We start from the raw sequence: 23,397 nt of genomic DNA on the forward strand, positions 1-23,397 counted from the left end.
ACTTCTGTAAAAAAATCAACTGTCCCTCCCCCCCTGCAGAATTAAGTCTATAATAAATTTTAGGACTTGTTTTATTTGTTGTTAACCTGCACCATGAATTTCATTAGCAGGGCTATTTTTTTAAACACAAACAAAAGATAAACCCCTTCAATGACATGCATAAGTTTGTTTTAATTTTTTTTTATCTTTACCCTTTTTATTTCAATTTATATATTTTGTTGGTGAGATTCGCTACGTTTTTTTATATAGATATTATTTTTTAGCTCATCCTACTGTCCAAGAATTTTATAGTTTTTGTTTATTTTTTTTGTTTACTGGAATGATATCGTTGGCTAATTTTTTCAATATTTTTGTTTGTTTGTTTGTTTGTCGTGTAATCTCAGACTAAATCTAAAATATACAAAATTTACACAAGGGTGAGGGTGGGGGTGGGAGAAGGAAAAGGTAGGTAGGGGGGTAATTTGTTTTTTTTTTCTTTTTCTTTTTAAGTATAACAAGGGAATAATATAATTATGAATCTACTTAATTATTACAACTGAGTTATTAAATATTCACAGAGGATACCTCGATCTTAATTATTTTTTTCTTCATCTTCTCTCTCTCTCTCTTTCTTTCTTCAAAAATGTTTCGTTAAACTTTTTGCCAAAATACAAAAATAACGAAAAAAACAATTATATTTATAAATAACACGTATACCGCTATATCTAATTAAATAGATATTTGTTTGTTTGTTTCTTTTGGTTTTGTTGTATTTGTTGTTTAAAGCGTACGCACTCATCGCCCGTATTAATTTTGTCTATGCTATATTAATATTTACAAATTTATCGACTCATTATAAATTACTCAAACCCCATTTTAATTTGCAATATATATCTTATATTTATTGAAATTATCTTTTTTATACGCAGGCCTTATTGTTTTGATAATTAAACTACGACTCTTAATTGTATTTTTGTTTTTTTTTCAAATTTTCTAATCTTACAAATTTACGTAATTGTACCACGTGACTGTTATGTTATTCTGTAGTAATGTGCCGTCTCAATCAATGTGTGCTATTAATAAGAATTTGTTTTTTTTTACTCTAAAACATGCCCTGTCTAATATTCATTAATTTCAGATAATATATCTATCTTTCTTTCAAAATTAATTTTCTTCCCGTAAATAAAAATTTAAAATTAAAATAAAGCCGCTTAAATTGATTGGTAATTACCAGTAATTAACTTTAACACAATTGTAAATTACTGATTTTATAACTCAGTGTAATTTTACCACGCTTAAATTACACGGTAATTTAATTTTACCCATAATTTATATCAGTATTTTACAGATAATTTAATAAATTACCCAAATTGAGGTCCCATTTCATAATCGATCTATTAAAATAAAAATGAGGACCACATTTTGAGAAAAACGTACTTACACTCTCTCGTAATTGAACTATTTAGATCCCCCCAAAAACCTAGCTGCCAATCAATTTAATCACCAATATAATTAACCAAATTAAATTAAATTACTTATTTAATGAACCGGCCTACGATTCCATTCCAGGTTATGTTAATTTGTTTAGCAAAATCGCCTTTCGAAGCATGTTTTTGATGGAAGATTTAAGGACATATTTATTTTTTATTCTCTCATGTTCAGCGTGGGCATTTTTCTTTCAATGCATTGTTTGTTTATTTATTTATTTATTTGTTTGTTTTTTTACGAAATAACAATGTTATGAGGATGAAGATTTGGGTTTTTTAGAGGTTTTTTTTTGGTAAGGTAAGGTGTATCTGGGAAAAAAATGTCGAAATAATGATTTTCAGAGTTCGCGACAACTTTTGACGAATAGGATATTAATTCTTTTCAGACAGCAATTAATTAATTATAGGGATGGGAAATTTTTTGTCCTTTTTCTAGGCAATTTTTTTAATAGTTAGGGAAATTTTGACTTGATCAGGGAAATCAGGGGAAAGGATGGAAGGGGTTAGGGATAATTATTTTAGACCAGGGCATGATACACAGATATTTGTTTTGCTCCACATTTTTTTTTTAAATAGCACATACTGGAATTGCAAAATCCATCATTTTTAAATGTTTTTTTTCTTTATTTATTTAAAGGAGAAGTGTCATTAAATTCGAGTTTTATTTTAATTGTAATAACAGTTTCTAATCGTGTCTCTGTTTATGCTACGATACTACAATCGGTCCCTAATTATTTATTTACTTATTTAATAATTTATGATCTAATTAAAAAAAATTAAAACATTATTAGAATCTGTTATCACAATTTAAAAATAATAATAATAAAAAAATTATAAAAAAAACTAAAAAACAAATCGAATTTATTGACTATTCATCCTTTAAGATTGATATGACCGCAAACCAATTTTCATTTATATATATATAATTTTTTTTGTTTCCCACATGATGAAATTGGTGAAAACGTTTTTGCTTAATTTTAATTGTTTTTTTATAATTATTTTCATGTTTATCATTCATTTTGTTTTCTTTATGTATCCTAAAGCAATTATTTTTTATATATCCAACCCAGGCTACAATTATACACATATTTACATTGAGAAATGGGAGATTTTCTTTGTTTTAAAAAATAAATTTGTTAATTATTTTTTAAATAAATAAATTAATTAATAATCCATTACCAGTTCCGGGTTGGCAAATCAAGGAAGAAGAAAAAAAAAATGAAGACCAACCCCAGCATTTTAACTGGATAATTTAAAAACTAAGTTTAATTTTATAATAAGCCTATGTGAATAATTTTATTTCGTTTTCCACATTTTTATTTTATTTTTTTTTTTTTTTGGTATTTTTTTTTCTTAATTATCTTCCCCAAAATAGATTCGCCAGCTCAATTCTACTATTAAATTAAACTACTTCTTTATTATTATAAAAGAGAAATACCATTCATATCTGATCACGTGACCGGCTAATTTTTGGATGAAAACTTGGGGGTGGGGGGTGAAATTGTTTAGTCCACTTTTTCTTTGAAATATTTGTTTTTTTTTCTCCTAAATACCACGTGGTTATTATTTCGTATCGTAATAAATGTTTTTTTTTTTTTTGAAAACACGCGTTTAGTTTTACTACGCTCGACGGATGCTAGTTTTTAATTAATTAAATAAAAATTTTAAACTAATTAAGTTAATTTCGCATGCACGCAAAAGTTAATTAAAAGACGTTTAGAAGTAAATGAAAAAGAAAAAACCCAATATTACCGCGAAAATCTCGTTTGTGTTTATTTATTTATTTACTTATTTGTTTGTTTGTTTGTTTATATCATGGTCTGTAATGTTTAAATGTTTATTTGAAATTTTAAACGAGTCTTTTCGCACCACTCAGTTTTTTTTGAAGAAGCTTCTTAGTCTAAAATTATATTGAAATGTTTGTTTGTTTGTTTGTTTCTAAAAATTTGTTTACAAACATTCGATTCCGCTGACGAAAAACAAAAGAGAAAAACAACCTATGGAAGAGTTTTAAATCCCCCAAATATTTTCTAAATTTTATGACGTTTTTTGTTTGTTTGTTTACCTAGGTGTGTTAGTATGTTTGTTTGTTTGTTTAGATTAATACATACCATGTTGAAATTTTATATATATATTATCAGCGAGACGTTTAATTGAATAATAATTATAATTTCCCGGAAACCATTGAACGGTTTTTACTGGCGCTTAAGCTATATACGAATTCTGATTCCATGCACGTATTTTTATATATCCATATATAATTTTCATAAGAAAAAAGAGATCATATAGTTTTAACAATTTAAAATCCCGAGAATTCTTTTTTTTTAGGAAATAATTAATTTCCAAAAAACTCGGAATTTCTTATTTCTATAATATAAGAAAAAGTAAAACGTACGTAAAACCAAGATGTTTCTGTTTTTCTCGATTTAAGTTTTCTTCACACAGATGTCCTTTCGTTAAAGGTTCGTGGTACGTCATATAATAATTATTATTATCGTCGTTAATTAAATAGGAAAAAAAGCTAAAACATTAATCAGACTTTGTCTTTGGGTCGATTAGTGGTGTCGTAACTCATCCGGCGCCCATTGGCGATGTGGCGCCCGACTTCTTCCCGCCTTTGAGACAAGAGTTTGGCCTCTCTCTCGAAAATATCGGCGGTGGCGTCCTGGTCAGATTTGCATCTGGCCATGATGACGCCCCCGGAACCGGCGCCCGAACCGAGGGCCATGTCGTCGCTGGCCACTTGGGCGTGCGTAGGAGTCGGAGACAGAGATTCGGAGCCGCAAGAAGAACTGTCGCTTAATTCGGCCGTGGGTCGGCGACTTATGCGCGGAGACATATTAGGACGGCGCCCGAGAATTTGAGCTTGGATGTGCTCGCAAATTCGTTTGAACCTTCTGATGGGACCTGCCCGCGTCATATCCACGTGTACAAAACACGTCTTAGAAACCAACCAGGAATAAGCGAGCAATGACGCGTCAAAGAGAACTGATTCGGGTTGAATGATGGTACGATTACAATACAATGAGGACACGATTTACAATAGCGGATCTAAACGTCAGAAGTTTGCGCTTGTACGACAAGGCCATCAACAAACTAGGGTCTTTCGACGTTTACTGTTGTGGGTCAAGACCCTCAGAAAACAAGAGTCCTTTGGCGTTTGCGCTTGTACGTCAAGAAAATCAGAAACCCAAGATCTTCCGACGTTTGCGCTTGTACGTCAAGACCATCAGAAACCCAAGGTCTTCGGACGTTTGCGCTTGTACGTCAAGACCATCAGAAACCCAAGGTGTTCCGACGTTTGCGCATGTACGTCAAGACTATCAAAGGACAATAAAGGTCTTCCTTGGGTCGACGAATCAGTTCTCTTAGCGCGTAATACTGGCAACAACATCAAGAGAAAGAAGAAGAGGTTGAAGTACCGGATATGAGTGTAAAACTAATGCAATAAACGGAAGGTTTGTCCCCGTTGTTAAATCGGTCGAGTCCGTTCGTGGCGGCCAGACTGACCTCGTTGAGAGGACCCGCGCTCACCGCGGTTATATCGACATGGAATCTAATATTACGTTGAAACATGGTTGGTCCACCCGGCCGTTTATATTCGACGCGAAAAGACATCGGAGATACCACGCTGTGGCTCAAATCCGCGATCTACGCCGTCGACAAAAACCCCCAAAAAAACAACACAAACACCACATTTTTAAAAATATTAAATTTCTGGTAACAAATTCCCACTAAAAATCTTTTATATCAGGTACTTTCGCAACAAAGGTGGGTTCCTTCTTCAAAAGGCTGTGCCTTGCCGTGATTGTATCGTGAAAGTTCAGCGTGAATAAATTATTTCTTTTTCTTTTAAACAAAACATACAGGTGTGGATGTGAATTTTAAGTGCCAAAAAATTTGGATATAGAATAATAAAACAGGCGCTTTTTGAAGGAAGACCCAAAAAAATTCAAATGAAATTATGCTTGAAAAAAATGGTACTATTTTTTTTTGTATATATAATACCGGTACTTTAAAAATTGGGAGAAAAAAAGCTGAATTTAAAGGGAAGGGCCTTTTAAGTTCTGAATGTATAATTTGTGAATAAAAACAGACTCGGATTTTTTTTTTAAATCATAGAAACTTCGGGAGTAAAAAAAAATTAAAAAATATATAAAAAAGAATTATTTTATAATTTAACAGCAGTAAAAATCGAAAGATCGTAGTTTCATAAGCCATTAATAAAAATGGGATTAAAACGGTGGAATTAATATTGGATTAAAGTGCACCATTAATGGTGGGAAAAAATGTTTCATTCAACGTGCAGTTATTCGAATATTGTTCGTAAAATCCTTGACCTTGAAAAGGAGGGTATCAGATCGTAGTGCAAATAAATTCGAACGAGACGGAAAAAACAATCGTGAGAAAATTATAATAATAATAATAAAAATAGACGAGTGTGCGATGATGAAAATGCTCTAGGCCTAAAGATAAACTGGTTTTTTTGAATAAATAAATGATTTGGAATAATTCAAGTACCGGCATTAGAGAAAAAGAAATGTAACGCACAGAAAGGAAGGCATGGATGAGATCAGCTTTTACGCAGCTCAATGGCCGATCTTTAACCAAGATGACGTGACTCTCGTCGCGTTCCGTGCTCATTAAACTGCCGAACCAAGAACGTTTTGTCAACCTGGGCGCGACAAGAAATTACGATGGAAAAACGGATTTTAGAAATTATTCAGGAAAAGAACACAATATCGAGGGATAAGACAATTGTCAGAGAAGATTTGTTTGGAAGCTAAGATACTTATGAAGGGATCTTATAAAACAAACGATTTATCGCCTCGAAGACGACAAGAAAAAGAATTGAAATTGAAATTGAAACAAATCTTTGTAGCTAGTAGATATCCTGTTTAAAACTCACTCTGGCGATGAATCCGGTGTTAGACTAACTTCATCCGATGCGGATGGAACTGAGAAAGAAAAATGAACGCAAATTGTCTCAAATAACCGGACGTAGTTTGCAAAAGGTAGTAGGTTGGTGGAAGAAGTCGTCGGTGACGATACCTTGCAATTTTCGCCTATGAAACCTAGGGCTACCTAGGAAGCTGTTTTTGAGTGTGTTGAGCCTAGACTTCCAATAAGGTTGGCTGACGCTGGGAGAACCCGGAGGCGTATTTAAGGGACTTTCCTCCGGAGTGCCCCTGGGAGTTGGCTTGGGCGAGCTGAGGGGAGAGGCAGCGGGGCTGGCGTGAAGACTGCTTCCGGTTGCGCTACCACGACGCGTGCGACTCGGGAACGTCGACACCGTGCTGATATAATCAGAACTGGGTTAGCGCGAGTGAAATATTAGTACAACGTTCTTTGCGACTCAGAAAAATAATAATAATAATCGAGAAAACAATTATCGCCCTACAAGCGAAAACGATTCAAACGTAACCAAAAAAGAACAACCACACTTTTCTACTAACCCGTAGGGGTAACGTCTAGGGGTCAAAGGTGAGCCATCACTTAGAAGGTCGAAACTATACCTGGAAAGTAATTCGGAGTTAATCTAGCTTTTAAGATAAGTTTCCGTGAATGAAAACCAAAAACGAAAGACTACTGCCCCAGAACGAATGGGGCCTATAGTTTCGACTAAATCACCTGGGACCTGACCTCCCATTTACTTGGCACGTGTCCACTCTCTTCCTAGGAGGATCTGCTATAACATTTCCGCCAGTTGATTGGAAAGAAAGGAAAAAGGAAAAAAAGAAAACCACATCCAAGTATAACAAACACTCCGAAGTACACATTTTGATCGAGTTAGAAATCAAAATATAAATACCCAAAACACTCCCAGTTTCTGAACGGTTCCTGATAATAATTTCAGTTTCGTCTTCGTACGATGGTTTCCGCCTTTTGCGGTCCAAAAGCAAAAAGTATATGACCTTTTCCGTATTGTGACTGAATTTTGAAAAGTGTGGGGTCAAAGTTGATAGATAACTTAAGGAAGTAAGAAACGATATACTAACGCCGCGCAAAGCAGATCTTGCACTAATTTTTCCCGGTCTTTAAAGCACCCCAAAGAAGTCATGCTGGAAAGTACATCCGGATCTATATCACTGGCAGTAGGAATTATGTGAGTTTGAACCACTTCTTTCATAGGAAGTTCTAATTCTAAATCGGTTTTATTTCCACTGAAAATTTCCAAACACCAAGAGAGAGAGACAAAGAGAAAAAGTTTCAATTGTCGGAAACGTAATGAAAAATTGAAGGAATGCTTACGCCGTAACCCAAGGATGTTTGGTTACTTCCGCCAGCTGCTCCGGAGCGGAAATAAAAATAGACATTAGATTCGTAAAAAGGAAGAAAAAACCATAGAAGGAATTAACAACACACAACAGGAAAACAGGATGAACTTATCGAAGAAAACAAAACCAAAAAAATGTGCGTGAAGAAAATCATAATAACCTTGAAATAAATTGGATTTGGATAAAATAAAATCGAACGATTGTCTGAAAATATAGCAAGAAGGGAAAGAAAACTTGCATAATTCAAAAATTAGGAAATAATAATCGGTGCGTGGCAGAACGGATTGGATTAAAATTTTACCGTCATTCTTTTGTCAGGGTTGACTTCTATCATTCCCCGTAGAAGATCCTGACATTCGGGCGGCACAAAATGTGGAATATGAAAGACGCCACGCTTTACTTTCTCCAACAATTGACGAAGGTTGTCGTCGTCAAAAGGTAAGGCACCCTTTTTAAGTTAACGCCACGCAAAAAAATGGTTCAAACAAACACGTTCTTATAACTTCAATTCAGTACAAATATGCCTCGATAAAAATTCATCAAATAAAATTTCGTGACCCTGACCCTTGACCTCTTCAAACAGTGTATACACATTACAAAGTCAGGATAAGAAATAAAAATGTGACGTTTCTTTACCACTAGCAAAGCGTAGAGTATTACGCCACAGCTCCAAACATCAGCTCTACGGCCGTCGTATTTTTCTCCCTTAATTTCCATGTCACAAACAGCATCGTAGAACGTAAGCCAAGAAGCGGTACGTTGGTCCAAGAAGAGCAAAACCAACGAAAAAAACATCCCAGGGCGCAAAATGAAATGAAGTAGGAAAAAGAGAGAGTGAGTGAGAGAGAGAGAGGGAGAAAGAGAAAGAGAGGGAGAGAGAGAGAGAGAATCTTGGATCAATAATAAGAAAATAGAGCGGAGAAGTTGGAACACACTACGAAAGGAGCTCGCGAGTGATACACGTGGTAGGTGGAGAGGGGAAAAATAGAAACCATCGCATAATACCGCCATAAATACGTATTTAGAACGCGTCGGCGCGTTTGACCCCACGTGAGCCCCGGAGAAAGCGCTAAAAAAGACCTAGCTGACATAAAAAAAATTCGGGGCAACCCTAACCTATGATAAAAATACGTATACAACAAGAAAAGAGGGTCAAAAAATATCTAGAAATACGAAATATCTCGACCTGGAATTGCCACGCGTCAAATGGTCTATTTTGCCTGAGAGAACCGAAAACTTTAAGATAAAACGTGTCCGAGTTTCATCTACATATTTTCACTACAGATATTTCTTCTTTAGTTTACGCGAAAGAGAAATAGCGACCGAAAAAGTCCATAAATTAGAAGTCAAAATGTCATAAACGTTACAATTTCCACTGAAAATCCCGAAAGAGAAAATCCTCTAAAGTTCTGAGACATTTCGGAAACACCCTGTATATCATTGATTGAGCCGTAACGCTGTTCTAAGAAATAATAAACGCAAAAGTAACCTGGGTTCGTTCAAAGCCGAGATTTACGTGGCTTCCGTCTGTACGACTATACTTATTAAATTGTTTATACTCGGATTAGAAGGTTTCGGGAGCTATTTTTAGATACGGGAAATTAGCCGTCTCAGACTTCTAAGTCAACATCGGAAGTATAGCGTTCGATATACATCACAATGCATTATGTTAAAATAATAATTTACACCGTTCTACAACGTTCTCGATGGAAAAATAATCAAGTTCCTAATTAACAAGTGCACGGGGATTCAAGGGGAAGGGAGGGGGAGAATAAAAGATTGTAGGTTAATTAAATACCCTTATGACTTCGGGACAAGCGTAATGAGGGGAGCCGCAAGAAGTGTCCAACATGGATCCTTCCATTTGAAGGGAAGCCATCCCAAAATCGGCGATGCGAATGTTATTTTTTTCGTCCAATAAGAGATTCTCCGGTTTCAAATCTCGATGACTGCAATGTTTAGATATGGTTACGCAACAATTGATAATAGGGTAAAAAGACATTCAAAAAGTGCATTTTAGATGAAAATTCTACAACCGTTTTTAGATGTAAATTCTACAACCGTTTTTAGATGTAAATTCTACAACCGTTTTTAGATGTAAATTCTACAACCGTTTTTAGATGGGAATTCTACAACCGTTTTTAGATGGGAATTCTACAACCGTTTTTAGATGGGAATTCTACAACCGTTTTTAGATGGCAATTCTACAACCATCTTGAGATGGGAATTCTACAACCATCTTGAGATGGGAATTCTACAACCATCTTGAGATGGGAATTCTACAACCATCTTGAGATGGGAATTCTACAACCATCTTGAGATGGGAACTCTAAAACCATCTTGCGATGGGAACTCTAAAACCATCTTGCGATGGGAACTCTAAAACCATCTTGCGATGGGAACTCTAAAACCATCTTGCGATGGGAACTCTAAAACCATCTTTAGATATGAAAGCTATTTTGAAGTACCTCAATTAACTTAAAATATCGAATAAGAAGAGCCAATGACTAAAAATAAAACAGCAGTCAAATATCCTTTATAAAATAGCAGTAGGTTTTTGTTTTATACTGTCAGGAGCTACTGATAAAGTTAATAAAACAAACCGCACCACCACCTCGTACAAAAATATTTCAATTTCAAATCCCCATATGGCGTGCACCTTCCAGCATCTCTAAATCTGTCATATCTCTCCGAGACTCTCTATGACTCATAGCTAGAATATCCTTATTCAAATCCCAAAAGCTTTAAGATGCCGGTGGGTGCGTTGTTGGGGAAAAAAGGAAGAGTCGAAAACTGTACTCAAAAGTATATTTTTAACCCCTCAAGTTGTAGAATATATATTTTAGGAAAATAAATTCGAATAAGGGGTCTTCTTCCTTCCAATGAAACCGAGGCATTGGTGACGTGATTCACCTCAATGTAAACGATGTACCATTTTGATTGTAGACAAAGACTACACAGTCTAAAAATGTTTACAAATCCAGTATACATTGCAAATTATACTAAGTTGGTTGATGTACTTATTTAAACAAAAGTAATAAATATTAAAGTATTTATGGCAAATAGTAGCTGCTAGTTATAGGGGTAAGAAGATTTGTCCCTTGTCCGCCATTTTCTAAGATGGCCGAGTATTTAAATAAACGTTTTATACTATCCTTGTACAAAACTAGTTTGATCATAGAATTAAGTTAATAAATCAGTCAATAAATAGATTTCACAAATAAATATTATTAAAAACAGTTCTAAAAAAAACCCTGATCCGTAATCGTTGCACGATAACTTTATAATAGTGTTTATCCCCTCGGTACCACCTCGTTCCATACATCATGAAGTTTCCCTCATCCCAAAGTAGCTTGTATATAGTCTTTGGTAGCTTTAAAGAAAGACTCATCCTATTCCCAATTTTACTAGGCCATACATTCCGACTTTTCCAGCGAGTTTGGCAGAATCTACTACACTAGTACTCTCTCTACACTTCAGACACAGACAGACGAGTGAGAAAAAAAAGGACCTCGGGTGGTATCGTAAGGTGGGAGAGTAAAAAAAAAAAAAAAGAAAAAAAGGAAACTAGACTTGAAGTGGATGGGGACGAGATCGTCGTAGCAATGGCTCCCTCGGGGAAATTTTTATATATAAAAAAATACCGAACCGTAAAGGTTGGAAAAGAGGCTTTTGTGTTAAAAAAAGAAGTACCCGTAAACCCCCCCACTAAACAAAGACAAAAAGCCCTCGTATTTTTTCTTTGTCTCTACTAAGAATTAACGTGGAATTCGATTTAAGTACTCTATATTTTAAATTTAAGTCAAATCTACTTATATATATTTTTATATAACTTCATAAGCTGGGATTAAATTTCATATATAACCATTTATTTTTAGTAAATCGCGTGATTTTTACTACTTAAAACGAATTTAAAATATTTCTGGGTTTAGTTGGAAAGCCACCATTCAGGCTGAAACAACCTAATGCTATTCCTATGAGCCCCTGTAGAAATGTTTAACCCGCAATACACCAGTGCTCTTTTTTAAAAAAATGCCAGCGTGAATGGAAAATGTTTTCTTTTAAACATACAGGGTGTTTTTGATAAATATGCCCATAAATTAAAGGGTGGTGTGTTCTTAGGGTCAAAATGAGTGGAAAGGGTCAAAGGTCATGGGGTATACAGCAATTAATTATGAAGATATGGGCTCCCAAACATTGATTGACCCCAACACGTGGAGTAAACCACTTTACACTTAATTTGACCGAAAGATTACACCCTTTAATTTATGTACAGACTTATCAGAAACACCAATGTACACATTCATTAACTTTAAGTTAAGAACATCACAAAAATGCTAAGCCTAATTTGAAATATAAATTTATATAAATAAAAATAAAAAGAAATGCGTTGACACTCACCATATGGAATGGCTATGACAGAAATCCAGTGCGGATATGATTTGCCGGAAAAACCTTCTGGCTTCCTTCGGCGTCAGTCGGCCTTTCTTAACCAAATAATCGAATAATTCCCCACCAGAAACGTGTTCGAGAATTAAATACCTGTAAATTTAATCAAATAGGCAAACTTAATTTCAATAAAAGCGAGCGGAATTAAAGTGTATCTACTCTAGCAATTAATTAAGGTACTAATTAAAGAATTAAAAAAGGCCTATTTAATTTAGGATAAATTGTAGCAAAAATCTACTGTAATCGTCTAAAGGGACCCACCCTTGAATTTTATTATTATAGCTATTTTACTTTATTTTCAACGCTATATAAAAGTTTCACCTCACCAAAAGCGTGTTAACCCGGTTCACCTCGCGCCTTTTTCCCTAAAACATTACCCCTTCCTTCCCCTCAACACTGGTTATTAAACTTAAATGGCGGGAAATGTTAGTAGATTCGAATTAAAAGTTGGCACACGTTTTAAATGAAGCGTTTAAAACATTGCGAAGAAGCGGCTTATTTCTGTTGATGAGGCAGTCGAATTAAATAGACTATTTTAATCTGGGTTAAAAGGAAGATGAGTCTCGGACTTTTACAGTGTGAAGGGAATATCAAAAACTATTGTTGGCTCGAGGCTCCATTAATGCGGTCTATCTATTTAGGGGATACTTGCCTCTACGTTCGAGTGCGCTGTTGCAGTGTAGGGGTTATTGTATGGTCGTATATAAAAAGCGGGAATCCCTGCCTGTTTTCTGTCAAATATTTAAACTTTTCGACGTTCCGGGGCATTCTAGCGAGCCCTAACCTCACAAGCAGATGGCGTCCTAATGTAGTAAGTGGGATAGGAAATGGTACGTCTACGGAGCAAGATCGGGGATGGAAATATATAGAACATTTCGATGGAAAAGATGAGAAAGCTTACATCCAAGTGTTACGCTTTCCATAACGGTTCACGCGTCTTACCTTATCAAAGGCAGGCGCGAAACTGCTTTCATTTTCCATCAAAACCGCTTCATATTCCGCGCTTCCTTCATCACGCTACAGCCTGCATGGCATCTTCCTGACTTCCCCTTTAGTCCATTTCACGCGTAATTTACAATACGTATAAAGCTAAAATCCTCCCGTAATTCCAGCTTAAAGATTAACCTTCGTATTTATTGTAAACTCGCTTTGAAATTCACGCTACAACTCTCGGTCTTTTAACTCGTTACAACCCCGGTTTCCTCTCGTATGGTTTAAAGTCCATCCCATTGTAAGAATGCAATTGTAATGTTTAAAATCTCTTACAAGAGTTGATTGGGGTGTTTGGTAAACTTAATTTGAAATGAACTGTACACGTACGTTTCGTATATACCGCAGAATCTCTCAGTCAAATTCTGTTTGATCAAAATTCCCCATTGGGGAGAAATTTAATATAGGGGAAAAAGGGGGAAATATATGTATATAAAAAAAAGGTTGGGAAAATTTTTCTCTTAATGCATTTTCACTTAGGAGAATTATTTGACATTCAAATTGACGCGTGTGGAGAGAAAAACCAAAGCGTAAACGTTTAACGAAATGATTAAAATGCGGAAAAGAAATGTATGGCTTTTTGGAAGAAGAGAGAGAAAAAATATTTGGAAATAAATTGGATATTGAATTTTTCACTCACAGGTACTTCTTATTTTCGTAGACGTCGTACAGACCAAGAACGTGTGGATGTTCGATTAGTTTCATGATGGCTATTTCACGTTCAACCTGAAAATATAAAAATAAATTAAAATAATTAATTAAGCTCCACATGCTTTTTATAATTTTCATAATTTCTAGAGCCCTGATTGTTTTAACTGCAAGTTATAAGGCATCTCTGGAAAGAGGAGAAACGGACGGGGCTATGATATTATCAAAACATTTCCTTTGTATCTTTTATAGAACTAGAGTTATGACCGTCCAAAGTTCAAAGTTTATAAGATATGTTCCATAAGTATGACACTATTTATACCTCGTAATGTTAGAGACTTACAGCTCGAGCTAGTTCGAGGGAAAAAGACAAGCGAGAATTGAAGTCCTACACTCGGTGGTTAATTTTGCAGTACTTCCATCTTCCTATTTAGCCTGTACTAAGCCTAAAGTTGACATGCAGCGCCTAAGCACCATGCGTCGCTTTACCTCGAATCTATGACCTACGTCATTCACTTCATGACAAGCTCCAGTTTGTAAGCAGTGATAAACTTATGGAACATATCTTATGAACTTATTCCAATGTTAAATATAAAAAACTTGCCAAAGAACGCAAACAATTATAATATTATTAAATAGATTATTTGTTAAACAAAAGCAACTGTGTGGCTGAATTAGATTAAAATAATTCTTCCATTAAGGATTCGAGTCTAGAATTCTAGACCTTGTAGATAGAAAACCGCAAAGAAAAAGAGCCCTGGAAGTTCTGACATTCCACTTTGTCTCGGTCCCTCATATAGCCCTGAACCTTGGACCTCTTGTACCGGATGAAGAATTTAGTTTCAGACAAGTTCCTATTCTATCCCCAGTTAATTTGTAAGTATAATTGAAACGCTGAATCCTCAATGACACTGGCAAAAACGAAAGATAAGAAAAGAGGCAACCCCAAAAAAAGTACAGTAGATGAAAAACCACAATTAGACCCCTTCATAATGCATCAATTCCTTCTACCACTGATGGAATCGAAGCCTGAATTAAACCAAAAAAGGGTTCGAGATTAAACCAGCAATGCACTACAAGTAGGGAAAGTGGAAATCAATGTACAGTGCAGTCCATTACCCGAAGTAAAACAATGTACCCATTGGATGAAGCGCCAAAATACTCCATCTTCTACAATCCTGTTTTAGTTACAACGTCAAAAAATGGACTTCTGTTGGAAACTTAAAACAGAACCAACCCTACATTGCCTTTTAACTTATTACCATTCCATTCGCGAATACTTTACGATGGGTCATACGAGTTGATAGGGTTAATGAATACAAGTAGGGGTACAGGGGACTGAACTTGGGTTAGACTTGTACCGAATTAACAATCCAACCACGAACATACTTTATGACGGGAAAGGAGGCCTTAGATCCTCCGCATATAAAAAGGGATGAAAAAAAAGCGGCAGGAACATTCAAAGTCTTGATCCTTGGCGTGTGCTGAAGAGGAAAAGAAATAGGGGGTAAAAAAAGAAGTACAAAATCCTATAGGCCTATTCATCAGGAGAATACATTAGACCCCTAAGTTTCATTAGGACTTTTAATATATTAGATTTATGGGGGTTGGTGGCTTCGTACGTGTTGAGTATATATATTGGGATGAACTATAAAATACACGTGAGGGGGGATAAAGAGCAGCGCGTGACATTACACTCCCCATAGATGTCTCCGAGCGTGAGACAAAAAAAGATTGGATAAGAATTGTATAGAGTTCAAGTTGTGAATGCGAATAGAGGCGAAAGGTGGGTTGAAGGTTTTATGTATTACTGTATTAGCTTCCCATAGTATTCTACTATATTCAAGGCGTCATAGTGGACAACTGTAAGGTGGTGAGGGTGATGCGAAGGAAGCTGAGGATGAATCGATGAGACCCTGAGGAGAGGGATTGATAGAAACTGGTAGTGGCAAGGAGGATGGTGCGTGGTATAAAGTCTATCTTTCTCTTATACCAAAGATTGTAGGCTACGCTTAGCGAATTGCTTAAAAGAGGAAAATCTCCTTGGTATAGTCTTACTTTTTTCCTGGGAGACAGGACATTTCTTATCGAACATTTAAAGGAGGGATAAAACAACGGCGAAAAACGAAAGCTTGAAAAAATCAAACTGGGTTTCAATTAGGTTACTCGGCAAGGATGTGGTCATTTAGTCTCTCAAAATCAAATTGGGTTACAATACAAATTTGGTAACTCTCTACAAGGGTACTCGAAAAGTAAGGATGCGGTAAGTCAGAAGTTTCCTTGGTAGGTGACAGAAAGGGTCAAATCCGGCGGACACCGGGCAGTTGGCACTTATAGAGTAGGATCGCCGATTTGTGACGCAATCCCTAAAACTTTGTCGCTTACAAACAAAATCTTGGCTTACAAACAAAGAAATAAAAAAGCAAACGTGCAAAATTATTTTCAACACATCTTCTCTTTAACTTAAAAAAATATGAACGAAGAACAATGATGAAAAAAGGTTTTAAGAATATGTGATTATTGTAAACCTATTCACATTTTTTTTTCTGATTTTTCAAATTTTCATTTTATTCAATTCAATCCGAAGGGGTTGAAATAAAAAAAATGTGGGAATTTTCTTATAACTATAGTGAAAGAAGAGAAGCTTAAATTTCCATTCGAAAAGTATTACAGCTTCTTAAGAATCTCGGGTATACCGGAGACGTCTTTCAGGATATGATAAACTCCCTCGTAATGTAACACAGTAAAAAGACCTTTTCCGATAAATGGAAAACGTGTCAAGAATAAAAACCTGCACTTTCATATCAAACATTTATAACAAAAAAAAAAAACCAAAAGAAAAATCGGGGAACGTAATGTGATTTGAACATTATGTTATAAAAATCATATATTACCCAAGTATCAACAATGCACTTGGTTTTAATCAAAATATTCAAAAGCGTAAAAGAGTTTATGGCGTGAGAATATCAACAAATAAATTGCGCAGACGCTTTGGCATGCTTTAGTTACTATTCTGGCCGCCATTTTTCAAAATGGCCACGGATTATTATTATTAAAATATTTCTTAAGAATAACGTCTCTGCATGCCAATTAAATCTCAGTTTCCAAAAGCGGTTTGTGCATGTTGATAATTCATTATGAATCATTCATTCAGTATAGTCAAAACGTTTAGTTAAGTATACAGATAACGCCATTAAGTTTACGGTAATAAAGTTAAGGATATCCTTTTAACTATTACGCAAATTTAAGTTCATGTATATCACATTTATGCTTTGAACTCAAACCAATATCTTCTCGTACAGGTGTTTTCAATCGGATTGTACAATTAAACTATGGACCCGAAATATATAATCTTAAATAAGCTTATTAAAATCAATCGATTGAATTGACATAATAAGACAGGACGAAACCCAGCAGTGTACAGGGTGTTTCTGATAAGTCTGGAATAATTTAAGGGGGATGTTCTCTGAGAAATCAATTTTGAGTCGAAAATGTAACTTCTAGTTAAGATTGTCAATAGTATTTTACGGATGATCCCTTAAGTTTAATTAAGAAACTGAAAGACATTGATTTCTAATTAAGGGGTCATCCCTAAAACACTCAAATCATAACTCGAAAACAGTGGCCTTGATTACAAAATGTCACAGATAGAAGTTACATTTTCGACTCAAAATCGATTTCCCAAAGAACACACTTATCAGAAACACCCTGTATAGTCTTTACTTGTTAATCTCGTATATACGCGAAGCGTATGGAAAAGCTATATACATAGCGGTGGTTAATTTAGGAAAAGGCTTAGGTATTAAGCAAACAAGGCGAAATGAGGCAAGCCATGGATCCCCTTTCCTAAAACCGTTAATCAGTCCACGCAGCCAGTCAGCCACTGTCTCTATTAAGAGCCTTTCCTACCTAAACACGTAGCTGGATATCACCCGCCTTTAACTGAATTAAGAGAATAATTCACTATAAGTCAACCCTTCTTCTAAATTAATTTAAAATAGAACTGGTCCCTGTATCAAAATTTGTTGAGTTATAATAAATCGTCTTGAAAGACAATTCACAGCGGGATATTTCAAAGCGCATTTTGAAAACAAAGAAGGTTGAAACATTAGACCAATTTTAGGCCTAGATAAACTTTCTAAGCCTAACAGGATTTTAGATGGTGTGAGTTAGTTGGCTAAGCTATTATGGGAGCGTATCCCCCTCCTGGTGCCATTTGAGTCGTTCGTTTAACTGTAATGGTTGAAAATTCTTTCAATGGTGTATCTAGTTGCTACACTCTTAGAGGGCGTAATGTCATTTAGAATGGTCTTAAGTGCTAGCTGCTACAAGAGGTGTCACGGTCCGTCTACCACACACACACTTTGGGTGACGTTTAAATAATGGCACTCTAGTGAACCAAACGTGTTTTCAGAAAGATTGTTCTCGATATTGGGTAAAACTCGAGTAGAAGTAGCGTTTTTATATCGGATAAAATAATCTTTCCAATGTTGTAACTGTCTGTAAGGAGTACAAAGAGAAAATGGACCGTTCCACAACTAACAATCTGTTCTTTTAGCAGCCAGGAATGATATGATAGTTATCAGTGGGTTTAAAATAACCGGATGTCTCTTAATTTCTCCCAAGCTGCTTAGAAAGACGTTGCAAGTCCCTTTAAGTTTGAATTTCACCGTGTATTCATTGCATTTTGCTTTTGAAATGGACATGAGGTCAAAAAACTTCCTGTCTATGACACCCGGTAACGTCAGTAGGTTGATACAAGATTTAGGAAATACCTATGGATACGCCCATCTCACCCTTTTACATCGCGAAAGAACAAAAGAATTATACATAATAAAGGAGAGACCCAACAATATATATGTACAGGAATACATAAAACTAATAGGAATAATTTTACCTCCCATTTCCCATGTTAATTTCTATGCGGGTTTTGTGGGCAGGGCTTGAGTACTTACTACCCGTCACGCGTAATAATTAAGACGCCTTTCTTACTATGATTTCATTGGCTGTTAGAAAAAGGTAAACTTCGTCATACATAACGATTGCGTCTATTTCTTCCCACAAAATCAGCAGTCCTGGATACGTCGAGAAAATTTATACGCAAATATTCCTTGTAGCTATATGTATTCTTGATATATATATAATTTCCCCATCGTAAATAGGCGTATTCCCTTTACTTTCGAATCTCGTCACTGTCAGGATAGGGTTATTAAAACAATGTAAGACTATATAGGAGAATTTTCCGTCTACCAAATATCGTCTGCTAAAAAGAGAGAAAGATCGCAGGCATAGACCAAATAATGAGCCGCCGCCTTACTCATTAAGCCTGTTCCGCCTTTTCCTACGATAATACTAGGCTACACACTAAGAAAAGGGAAAAATTGGCAGCACCAGAAACATTTTTATCACGCGCTAAAGGTTTCCCCAGCTATCATAAAAATATAATCAAGCCGGTAATGTTACGACGCGCGTGGAGCTGCTTTTAACGTCCTCGTTTATGACATTATAACACTTCTTTTTTAAATTTCATCGGGGATACGTTTAAAATAACTATTATGGCTAATTAAAACTTATGCCCCAGTCCCAAAGGAGGACGTTATACCTTTTAGTACGTATAAAATTAAATGAATATAAACCGCGTTACCCGTATAACCGAGTTAGGGTTAGCGTGATGGGAAAAGAAACCTTTATTATGTAAAGGAATGAAAACTCAGGTAAATTTTAAAGCAAGAGAAAAAGAATTAATAGGTTTTAATATAATTAGGCCTCCCACCAAAATCTAATAACAAAAATAATCACAATTAATCATGGAAACACTTTTCACTGCCAGGAATTGAACCAGGAGCCTTCTGCGTACGAAGCGAACTTGATAACCATTACACTATGCATACACACAACTGCAAGTGCCTGACTTAACATTATCACACCAGGCCAAAAGATAGCTCAAACTCTCCATCGAAATACCCTATATTTTACCCCAACTTAAACTGTTCATATCGAGCTATATTCGATTTCTTCTCTAAACACTCGATACATACAAAAAATACAATGGGCGTGAAGACATAGACTAGAGAGAAAACGCATGGACCATTTCAATGGAGAGTACAGACAATCTCGCGTGTTGGCATTAACAACACAATCATTTCGTAGTTTAGGAATAAGCGTGTTAAAGCCGAAAGCGGTATTTCCCGATTATCAACTAAAACGCTATAGTTTTTTAGCGAACAAATGGCAAAAAGAACGTGAGAGAAAGAAAGAGAAAGAAAAACTAAGTGAAAGAGATCGGAGGTTCAAAATTACAAGGAACAACACTATCGGAAAAAGATTACAATCCCGCCCAAACATACAGTAAAAAACCCAGGGAATGGAATCAACTTCTTTGCGAAAACCAAAACCCATTTTGTTTCTTACAACTTTCCAATTGTCTTACTATATTCAAACGGTACATCAATTGAAAACCGAATTTATAGTAAATTAATTTTGAGTTACTTAAACAACCCATTCACTTTGGGTTTGGGTTCTCGTACTAAATCTCTTCCTTACAGTCTAAAAAAAGGGCTTTTTAAATATACTTTGGTTCTCTTATATACCGTCAAAATCGGTGCGCTGAAAAAAAAAGTATTGTGTTTGCAGAGGCAAAAAGAGGCGGAGTCAGTGCTGTGCCTACACGCGTGCCAAAGACACGTAGAGAGGAGAGAGAGAGAGAGAGAGAGAGAGAGAGAGAGAGAGAGAGATGTGTTTCCCATCGATCCAAGCCAAAATCTGCTCCCAATAAAGCTTCCAAAGAGAAGGTAAAGAGGGACAAGGTTAAAGTCGTTGCCTAGACGGTGTTGACCTCCCCTATCTCTTCCCCCCTCCAGTCCGTGTTCCATATATACCTTTCAGCACGATAAGGCATTTTCTGATCTAAGTGCAATGCGGGACTTTACATTAACGGAGTATGTTTAACCTAAGAATGCCACAAGATAATCCTGGTGGTACAGGTGGCTTGAAATACAAAGGAATGAAAAAGTCCCAATAGCAAGTCAAAGACAGTTTACCTGTCACCTAGTAACTGCTGAAATGGTTTTTTGGAGTTCAAACTAAATGAGAGTATATAGTTTTGTTCAGTTGAAGCAACCCCATTATGCAGACCAAACCTTTTACTAAAAATTACAAATTTCCCTGAGATCTAGTTGACAATTTATTTCCCTGAAATTTCCAGGATTTCCCATGTTTGTATCGTTATGAACCCAACCTGGTTTATATACTGACATTGAGCCAGCTCATCACAACAAATCGGAAATAGGATAACAAATACAGTCTCATTCTACTAACAAGTTCAACCCCCCAAAAATAGTGAAAACTAATTAAGCACAAAGTTCCAGACGGTGGGAAAAATTTTCCTACACACCTTTCCGTTGTCCAAACCTTCCCCTCCCCCTGTCAGGTATAAACTAGCTCCTCTGGCATTTGCCCAATTAAAATTGTCAGAGAGTTGCATGGGGGAAAAAAAGCTTTCTGTCTTTTCTATTGTTTCCAATGTACAAATCAACTCCTCCTTTTAATCAAAGGAAAAGTCAATTAAGAAGTGACTAAAAAACCCCCCTTCATTAAAACACGAACTGCTTGCAACCTGCAGCTCGTTTCCGTACTGAGCTATTCTCCAATCTTTTTATTTAGGTAAACCCCTAGTGAATTAGAGGGAAAAAATACTGTCTAGTTACCTATGTACGGTTTTAATTAAGTTAAGTAGAAAATAGACTGAAGGCAGCTTAACTCAGTCTGGAGTGTGGTGTACTTCTGTAAGTCAAGATTTCACGCGACAAAGTTAGAAGGAATACGACATATGTAGGTGAGCATACGCTATGGATTCCGACTGCCCCGTGTCCGCCGGAGGTGCCTTGACCCTGACACCCTCTCCGTCATGTGACCTCCCAAGTAAACCTTATTCATTCCCTGATTAATCACATGTCTGTCACACGTTCTTTATTCAATGATGGAAAGGGGTACCAAGCACACGTGACCATCTAAAAGCTCCTAATTGGCTGACACAGTAAAGAGAAAGAAAGGGGTAAAGACGGAAGTGCGTAGCCTTTTTTCATGTATGAAACATTTCTGAGCCACTATCAATAAATTCCTAATACCTATTGTCCAAAAATTAAGTACACATGCAGTACAACTTTATAGACGAAAAGTTAGGATTGGATCTATTTTTGCTCAATCCTGTCACGAGATTGAGCTATCAGCAAATTTACTTTGAAACGAGCTACCTTAAAACAATGCAGCTGGTTCAGGAACTGAAAATTAAACGTATTAAATATAAAATAACCTTCCTTCATCGATCCTAAAACGGAAAAGGCATTAAAAATTACGAGAAAAGAGTGAATCTAAAACTCGCGTGGTCCTCAAATCTAATTTGAACTTCAAATGTAGACGCTTCACATCCGCCCTAGTCCCATTCGCCAGTCACGAAATCAATCACGTAATAATTCCACCAACAATCCTCAGATATCTCTCCCCCCTTTTCTCTCTTCTCTAATTACAACTAGAGTCGATTTTGATCGTCCTTTCCATCCGTAAGTTTTGTCACATCCAGAGACGGAAGTAGAAAAAAAAACGAGTCTACAATCTTCAAAATTGCTTTTTTACTTTGTTCCTAGTGGGAAAAAGTTCCAATAATTGGTTTTCTATCTATTCTAGGTCTAGAACAATCCCGGATGGAAACTCAATAGGCCTTTGATTCAGAAACAAAAATTCGCCAGGAACCAAGATCTAAAAAGAGGGATTTGTAGTAGGCCAGGGAATCAATCGTCATGGATGCGAAAGACACGCATCAAGCTGAAGTTCGGTTTTTAAACATATTTTAAAATCAATTCAACAAATTGTTTAAAAAAAGTTAAAAAAAAAACCTCAGCGTTTCACGTGGGAAAATGTTAAATCTTGTACGAAAACCCATCAAACTCTAAAGAAAATCAATTATTAAAATTCAAATAAACCTGTCCTCAATTAACGTGGCCTCTTGTACAAATATACCCACCACAATCTACCCCTACACTAGAATACAGTTCCTTTTTCCAATATCAGAGTAAGTCGCGCAAAACTTTCCCCTACACCAAAAACCATCAAAGGGGAAATTGTTGGCTGACTCGCAGGATGGAGTTGTAACAACATCAGGCTCTCGGGCGTCCTGAAAATGACGTAGTGGCCTATTCCTTAAAAAAAAAACCTCTCCGGCAAAGGCAGGCTGTTTGCTGCTGCAAGCGTGATGGAGTGCCCAGCATGCTGTACACAGTTTTTCCTTTCACTTAATGTAACAGACGTTCATATTTTGAAGTTAGTTCAACACCATAGAAATAGAGAATTCGTTATACTTCGAGATGTTAGTCGATATTTTCTTTGCGATAATTACTGGTTAGATAACATACAGCGACCCTATCAGCTACCATACACAAAGGTCAAATCCCAAGATGATAAACTGTTGACCCTGGAATTCCATATTTAAGGCCATCATCAAGGGAAAAAGGGTTAATACTACACGATATGAAGTTCTACAAAGATCAGGACGGTAGATGTTTCTCTAGTCG

The 23,397-nt window shown here is 36.0% G+C and overlaps 1 protein-coding gene across 10 annotated transcripts in view; it reads right to left on the bottom strand.

Moving 5' to 3' along the window:
• Positions 1–53: 53 nt before the first annotated feature.
• Positions 54–23,397, bottom strand: part of LOC149717677 (serine/threonine-protein kinase BRSK2-like) — a 45,849-nt gene continuing 22,505 nt past the window's right edge. The window contains exons 3-17 of one of the 10 annotated variants that reach the window (XM_089840519.1): positions 13,824–13,909; positions 12,146–12,286; positions 9,543–9,693; positions 8,381–8,449; positions 8,046–8,192; positions 7,719–7,753; positions 7,466–7,630; positions 7,278–7,397; positions 7,098–7,169; positions 6,923–6,982; positions 6,519–6,763; positions 6,376–6,424; positions 5,988–6,141; positions 4,889–5,117; positions 54–4,373 (exon numbers count right to left, since the gene is read on the bottom strand). In XM_089840519.1, the coding sequence (XP_089696645.1) occupies positions 4,000–4,373; positions 4,889–5,117; positions 5,988–6,141; positions 6,376–6,424; positions 6,519–6,763; positions 6,923–6,982; positions 7,098–7,169; positions 7,278–7,397; positions 7,466–7,630; positions 7,719–7,753; positions 8,046–8,192; positions 8,381–8,449; positions 9,543–9,693; positions 12,146–12,286; positions 13,824–13,909 (2,097 nt within the window). In that variant the 3' untranslated portion in view covers positions 54–3,999. Of the gene's footprint in view, positions 4,374–4,888; positions 5,118–5,987; positions 6,142–6,375; positions 6,425–6,518; positions 6,779–6,922; positions 6,983–7,097; positions 7,170–7,277; positions 7,398–7,465; positions 7,631–7,718; positions 7,754–7,904; positions 7,949–8,045; positions 8,193–8,380; positions 8,450–9,542; positions 9,694–12,145; positions 12,287–13,823; positions 13,910–23,397 lie in introns of all 10 variants that reach the window. The other 9 variants (XM_089840522.1, XM_089840517.1, XM_089840526.1 and 6 more) reach the window with 9 other exon arrangements.

Source organism: Phalangium opilio, unplaced genomic scaffold, assembly GCF_054372755.1.
Source record: "Phalangium opilio isolate 3A_F unplaced genomic scaffold, DU_Popi_V2 ptg000003l_1, whole genome shotgun sequence".
Lineage (NCBI taxonomy): Eukaryota > Metazoa > Arthropoda > Arachnida > Opiliones > Phalangiidae > Phalangium > Phalangium opilio.